At 51.8% G+C, this 8,152-nt stretch overlaps 1 protein-coding gene across 1 annotated transcript in view; it reads left to right on the plus strand.

The window, feature by feature from the left end:
- The window catches only part of LOC140468497 (scavenger receptor cysteine-rich type 1 protein M130-like), a 47,324-nt gene that overhangs the window by 24,873 nt on the left and 14,299 nt on the right, over positions 1-8,152 (plus strand). The window contains 4 exon segments of the mRNA XM_072564576.1: positions 777-800; positions 2,232-2,252; positions 5,028-5,078; positions 6,526-6,834. Coding sequence (XP_072420677.1) covers positions 777-800; positions 2,232-2,252; positions 5,028-5,078; positions 6,526-6,834 — 405 coding nt within the window.

Below are 8,152 nucleotides of genomic sequence, written 5' to 3' on the forward strand. Positions count from 1 at the left end.
CGGCACTCCCTCAGCACTGACCCTCCAACAGTGCCCAATCCCTCAGCACTGACCCTCCGACAGTGCGGCACTCCCTCAGCAGTGACCCTCCGACGGTGCCCACACCCTCAGCACTGACCCTCCGACAGTGCCCACTCCCTCAGTACTGACCCTCCGACAGTGCCCACTCCCTCAGCACTGACCCTTCGACAGTGCCCACTCCCTCAGCACTGACCCTCTGACAGTGCCCACTCCCTCGGCACTGACCCTGCGACAGTGCCCACTCCCTCAGCACTGACCCTCTGACAGTGCCCACTCCTCAGCACTGACCCTCCGACAGTGCCTAATCCCTCAGCACTGACCCTCCGACAGTGCCCACTCCCTCAGCACTGACCCTCCGACAGTGCCCACTCCCTCAGCACCGACCCTCCGACAGTGCCCACTCCCTCAGCACTGACCCTCCGACAGTGCCCACTCCCACAGCACCGACCCTCCGACAGTGCCCACTCCCTCAGCACTGACCCTCCAACAGTGCCCACTCTCCTTGATAGTTTCACTCCTTGGTATTTTTACCAGACTTGACTTTCTCGAGTGAGATACGAACCTACAACCTTCTGCTGTAACCTTTACCAGAGTCCTGTGCCACAACGTCCCGGGAGAGTCCCAGCACAGCGACGATACACAGAACTGTCTTTTCTGTGTGATAGACCCCTCTAAGTTGTTGATAAAATTCTCAATATTCAGATCTCGCATTCCCTTGAGCCGCGTTCTCATTCCTGTTTCATTTTGTTTTCCAGGTATTCCGGCTTTCCGACTCGCAGGTTCGTAACTCCTTCACATTGCCTTCCGTAGAGATTATTCAGTGGCGATTTTTGTGAAAGGAATTCTTTTTTTCCCATTGAGGTTCTTGTTTTTGCGATGTCCGTTTGACCCGTAATCCTCACATTTGGCTAATTCCAAAGGATCCAGCATCCGAGGAACAGGAGAATCGACGTTTCGGGCATCAGCCCTTCTTCAGGAATCCCTTCTCCTGCTCCTCGGATGCTGCCTGCCCTGCTGCGCTTTTCCAGCAACACATTTTCAGCTCTGATCTCCAGCATCTGCAGTCCTCACTTTCCCCTCGAGGGTTGTTCAGAAGGTGGACGGTGCGTTAGCTCTTATTGGGAGAGGGACTGAGTTTGGGAGCCACGAGGTCAGGCTGCAGCTGTCCAAAGCCCTGGTGCGGCCGCACTTGGAGTATTGCCCACAGTTCCGGTCACCGCGTTGCAGGAAGGAGGTGGAAGCTTTGGAAAGGTTTCAGAGGAGATTTTTCCGGGACGTTGCCCGGTCTTGGAGGGACGGTCTCACGAGGGAATCGGCTGAGGGACGTGTGTTCGTCAGAGAGAAGGAGGTTGAGAGGTGGCTTAATCGAGACGTGTAAGATAATCCGAGGGTTAGATCGGCTGGACAGGGAGAGCCTTTTACCCTCAGATGGTGAAGGCCAGCACGAGCTTTAAACTGAGGGGGTGATAGATATAGGACAGATGTCAGAGGGAGTTTTTTTTTACTCAGAGAGTAGTGGGGGTGGGGGGGGGTGGAACACACTGCCTGTAACAGTGGGAGACTCGCCAACCTGAAGGGCATTTAAATGGGCACTGGATAGGCACATGGACGAGAATGGAATGGTGTAGGTTAGACCGGCTTCAGATTGGGTCAGCACAGCATCGAGGGGCCGAAGGGCCTGCACTGGGCCTGTGATACTCCACCCGAGTTCTGGTGAATGATCCACGTAATGGATAACAATAATAATAATCCACAGGAAGCTCAGGGATGTACAGGTTAGGGTGGATTAACCAATGGGGGGGGGGGGGAAATGGAGGTTTGCAGGGGTCGGGTAGGGCTGTGGGTCATGGGGGGATGGTTTATTTTTGTGGGGGAGGGGGGGGGTCAGTGTGAACTCAATGGGCTGAATGGCCTGCTCCCACACTGTCGGGGTTCGATGGGCAATTGAACAATGGTAGTCATTGGACCTTGAGCAGCCAGTTATTAGACAATGTGTCCATTTCACTCGGTCGCAATCATTCCTCGCGATATAATACATAAATATTAGGGTCGTCACTCAGTTGTTCACGTCCGTGTGTACCAGCACAGAGGCGATGGACCGAAGGGTCTTTCCTCTGGAATAATCTCTCACAGCTGTTGGTACATTCACAAGATACAGCCTCACTTTGCACTGAGTCAGACTCTCATCGATGTTTCACTTTGTTTTTCAGACACATCAACCCCCCGAGCTGGTTCGTATCCTCTTTGTGTTTCGTTCATAGGAATTATTCAAATGTGGTTTTCATGGAAGGAATTCCATTGTCAGATCAAGTGTATTAGAGCCGGGGCAAACATTTCCTTATAATGTCTATCACACTCTCACACACACTCACACACACTCACACTCACACTCACTCACACACACACACACACTCACTCACACTCACACACTCACACACTCACACATACACACACACTCATACACTCACACACACTCACACACACACACTCACACACACTCACACTCACTCACACACATACACATACACTCACACACACTCACACACTCATACACTCACACTCACACACACACACACACTCACACACACACACACACACTCACCCACACACACACTCACACACACATACACACACACTCACACACACTCACACTCACACACACACACTCACACACACTCACACACACACTCACACACACACACACTCACACACACATACACACACACTCACACACACTCACACACTCACACTCTCACACACACATTCACACACACACTCACACACACACTCACACACACTCACACACACACACTCACTCACACTCACACACTCACACACTCATACACTCACACACACACACTCACACACTCACACACACACACACATACACACACACTCACACACACTCACACACTCATACACACACACACACTCACACTCACTCACACACATACACACACACTCACACACACTCACACACTCATACACTCACACACACACACTCACACACTCACACACACACACACATACACACATACTCACACACACTCACACACTCATACACACACACACACACTCACACTCACTCACACACATACACACACACTCACACACTCATACACTCACACTCACACACACACACTCACTCACTCACACACATACACACACACTCATACACACACACATACACACACATACACACACTCACACACACTCATACAGTCACACACACACTCACACACACACATTCATACACACACACTCATACACTCACACTCACACTCACACACAGTCATACAAATACACACACACACTCATACACACACACACTCATACACACACACACTCATACACTCACACACACACTCACACACACACACACTCACACATACTCACTCACACACACACTCATACACTCACACACTCACACACACTCATATACACACACACATTCATACACACACACACTCACACACTCATACACTGACACACACACACTCATACACACACACAGGGGCTGAATGACCTCCTGTTGTTCCCCCTGTGTGACAGGCTGGGGAAGGGGCTGAATGGCCTCCTGCTGTTCCCCCTGTGTGACAGGCTGGGGAAGGGGCTGAATGGCCTCCTGCTGTTCCCCCTGTGTGTGGGACAGGGTGGGGAAGGGGCTGAATGGCCTCCTGCTGTTCCCCCTGTGGGACAGGCTGGGGAAGGGGCTGAGTGGCCTCCTTTGATGACCCGTGCTGTTCTACGGTTTGAGATGATCATGAGCCCAACTACCCCAGAATCGCATTGTCACAGCATCATAGAGTCATACAGCACAGAAACAGACCCTTCGGCCCAACCCCTCCATGCTGTCCCAGATATCCTAACCTCATCTAGTCCCATTTGCCAGCACTTGGCCCATCTCCCTCTAAACCCTTCCTATTCATGTCCCCATCCACCTTTTCAATGCTGTCATTGTACCAGCCCCTACCACTTCCTCTGGCAGCTCATTCCAGACACGTACCACCCTCTGGGTGAAAAAGTTACCCCTTAGCTCCCTTTCCCCTCTCACCCTAAACCTATGCCCCTCTAGTTCTGGACTCCCCCACCCCAGGGGGAAAAGACTTTGTCTATTTACCCTATCCATGTCCCTCATGATTTTATAAACCTCTGTAAGGTCACCCCTCAGCCTCCGACACTCCAGGGAAAACAGCCCTAGGCGTTCAGCCCCTCTCCCTAAGGATCTCACCGGTCAATTATTGTGTCTGAGTGTGAATGTGCTAATGATTGAACATGAGTGTGAGCGTGTGTCTGTGAGTGTGTGTGTGCAAGCAAGTTTGTGTTTGTGAGCGAGTGCGTGTTTGTTTGTGTAAGTGTGAGCGAGTGTGTATATGTGGGTGTGAGCGTGTGTGTGAGTGTGTGTGTGTGAGTTTGTGTGGGTGCAAGTGTGTGTGGGCGTGAGTGAGAGTGTGTGAATGAGTGTGGGTGTGAGTGAGAGTGTGTGTGAATGAGTGTGGGTGTGTGAATGAGTGTGGGTGTGAGTGAGAGTGTGTGAATGAGTGTGTGTAGGTGAGTGTGTGTGGGTGTGAGTGAGAGTGTGCGTGAATGGGTGTGTGTGTGAGTGAGAATGTGTGTTAGTGTATGTGTGTATGTATGTTTGCATGTGCAAGTGAGTGTGTGTGTGTGTGAGTATGAGTGGGTGCAAGATTGTGTGCGTTTGTATGTGTGTAAGAACGTCTGTTTGTGTGCGAGCGGGTGAGTGCTAGCGTATGAGTGTGTGAGAGTCAATGTGTGCGCTTTCGTGTGTGAGGATGTGTGCAAATGGGTGAACATGCATGTGTGTGAGTGCATCAGTGAGTGTAGATGTGTGTGTGATCGCGAGAATGTGTACAATTGAGCATGTGGACATGTGAGTGTGCATGGGTGTGCGAGTAAGTGTGTGTGTTTGATCTTGTTGGTCTCTCGTGCCTCAGCGTTGCGTTCCTGGGTGTATTCTGAATTAATCTCCCTCTCTGTGTTTGCAGAGCCATGTACCTACACCATGCCAACTGTCACACCACCACACATCGCAAGAGGTGAGGCAAACACTGGGCCAGATACGTGGGCAACCACAGACATAGTTTGCATTGTGATAGCGCCAACAGGATGGCTCTGATTGCCCCCAAAGCTCTCCAGAGGGCTGGCCACCCAGCTCAGATTTTAACCCCAAGTTGTGTATACAGAACGTTGGAGCAGTGTAGGGGCTGGAGGGGGTTACAGAGATAGGGAGGGGGTGTAGGGGCTGGAGGGGGTTACAGAGATAGGGAGGGGGTGTAGGGGCTGGAGGGGGTTACAGAGATAGGGAGGGGGGTGTAGGGGCTGGAGGGGGTTACAGAGATAGGGAGGGGGTGTAGGGGGTTTAGGGGGTTACAGAGATAGGGAGGGGCTGTAGGGGCTGGAGGGGGTTACAGAGATAGGGAGGGGGTGTAGGGGCTGGAGGGGGTTACAGAGATAGGGAGGGGGTGTAGGGGGTGGAGGGGGTTACAGAGATAGGGAGGTGGTGTAGGGGCTGGAGGGGGTTACAGAGATAGGGAGGGAGTGTAGGGGCTGGAGGGGGTTACAGAGATAGGGAGGGGGTGTAGGGGCTGGAGGGGGTTACAGAGATAGGGAGGGGGTGTAGGGGCTGGAGGGTGTGACAGAGATAGGGAGGGGGTGTAGGGGCTGGAGGGGGTTACAGAGATAGGGAGGGGGTGTAGGGGGGTTACAGAGATAGGGAGGGGCTGGAGGGGGTTACAGAGATAGGGAGGGGGTGTAGGGGGGTTACAGAGATAGGGAGGGGGTGTAGGGGGGTTACAGAGATAGGGAGGGGGTGTAGGGGCCGGAGGGGGTTTTTGGAAATTGCGAAGTCTCGACAGAGAGAAAACTCCATAAACAGTGTGATATCCTCCAGCCCTAGATGAGGATGACTCTACTTCCCACCAACGGAAGTGTCACTGTTTCCCTATTTCAGTGGGCCATTGCTAAATGGAGTTCTGGGCCAGCAGGAGGTGTGGAGGTGGGACTGCGGGTGAGAGTCACTATCCCAGCAGGGACTATGCGAGTAGAACCCTATCCCAGCAGGGACTGTGAGGTGGAACCCTATCCCAGCAGGGACTGTGTGCGTGGGACCCCATCCCAGCAGGGACTGTGAGGTGGAACCCTATCCCAGCAGGGACTGTGTGCGTGGGACCCCATCCCAGCAGGGACTGTGAGGTGGGGCCCTATCCCAGCAGGGACTGTGATGTTGGAACAGTATCCCAGCAGGGACTGTGAGGTTGTGGCCCTATCCCAGCAGGAACTGTGAGGTGGCACCCTATCCCGGGAGGGACTGTGAGTGGGGGGACCCTATCCCAGCAGGGCTGTGTGAGGGGTACCCTATCCCAGCAGGGCTGTGTGAGGGGTACCCTATCCCAGCAGGGACCGTGGGGTTGTGACCCTATCCCAGCAGGGAGTCATATCAGGAGCATGTCCAAGGAAATGATTCCAATGTTTATGTTGTTGTAGAAATTCGGCAAGTTCACCTCAAGTATGGTCCTAATCGTTGCTCTGGACACCTCATATTGCAGTTGACGACATTCCAAAACGTTAGCGTCTGTCCCCAAGGATTCTCCGAGTCAGAGGCTGCTGTCGTCTGCAGGGAACTGCACTGTGGTTCCCTACACTCCATAGGGAACGGCAACTTCTTTCCCAAAATGACTCCCAAAGTGTGGGAGCACACGGTCAAATGTCACAATGGTGAGGCTCAGTTGAAGGAGTGCCACAGAGTCACAGAGACCTGTAAGTCACCCGGCTCTGTAGGGATTGTTTGCACAGGTAGGAAAGAATCCTCACCCGATCACTTCCTCTCCCTCACTCGCTCCCATTCACGAAACCAGGTCTACCCTCTCTCCCTCCAAACCCCTCCCTTTCTCATTCATCCCATTTCCCCCATCCAACTCCTTCTAGAATTCTCTCCCTATCCTATCCTATTTCTCTTTCATCCAATCCCATTCCTATTCCAGACTCCATCCAATTTTCCTTTTTCTTCATTTCCACTCTCATCCCCTCCTCGTTATTGACTTGTTGATTATCGTTGGTGCTGTGCTCTCTTTCTCCATCCACTTCACTTTCTCTCTCGATTTATCTCTGTTCCTCTCCCTTTCCCATTTTTCGCTCTCTCTCCTTTTATTATACTCCATCCCTTTTCCATCCTCTCAGCATCTCTCCCTTTCTCTTTCACTCCCCCTCTGTCACTCTCTCACCCTCCTCACCTCACATCTCTCTTTCCTCCTCCTGGCTTTTGCACTCTCTCTTTCCTTCACCCTCTCTCTGCGTTCATTTTCTGTCCTCTCTTTATTTCTTGATCACTGCTTCACTTTCTGAAAATCTCCACGTCTGTCTCCCTCCTTTTTCTCTGCCACCTCTCGCTTTCTTGTGCTCTCTTTCCCACTCTCTCTGTTGCATTCTCTCTCTTTCTCACTTTCTCATCCCACCCCCTCTCTCTTCTCCCTTTCTATTCGTCACCTCTCTCTTCAGTTTGTCCATTCTTTGTCAGTCTCTCCCACTTCCCGTCCCTCCTTCTCACTCTCCCTCACACTCTTCCTTACCCTTCTCTTTCACTGCCTACTCTCTCTCTTCCACCATCTCTCTCTCCTGCCTATTTTGAAGGTGTCCATTCTTTTTCACTCTCTCACTTTCCCTCTCTCTTTCCCACATTCATTCTCTCTCTCTCTCCTCCTTTCATTCACTTTATCTCACTCTTTCTCAATCACTCACCCTCTTTAACTGTACTTAGCATTTAACACCCCCTAATCTCTTGAGCACAATCACAAGTTCGCTTCCTCCCCATCTCTGCTCTCAGTCCCTCTCGCCCAGCTCCCTTCCCCCAGCTGTTTATTTATCATGGTGTCTCTCACTCTCTCTCTCTCACTCTCCACTGTTCCCCCTCTCACTGTTTATTTACTGTGGTCTCTCTCTCTTTTATTTATGTAGTCTCTCTCTCTCTCTCTCTCTCTCTCTCTCTCACACTCTCCACTGTTCCCCCTCTCACTGTTTATTTACTGTGGTCTCTCTCTCTCACTGTTTATTTACTGCGGTCTCTCTCTCTCTCTCTCACTGTTTATTTACTGTGGTCTCTCTCTCTCTCACTGTT

Source organism: Chiloscyllium punctatum, chromosome 47 (genome assembly GCF_047496795.1).
Source record: "Chiloscyllium punctatum isolate Juve2018m chromosome 47, sChiPun1.3, whole genome shotgun sequence".
NCBI lineage: Eukaryota > Metazoa > Chordata > Chondrichthyes > Orectolobiformes > Hemiscylliidae > Chiloscyllium > Chiloscyllium punctatum.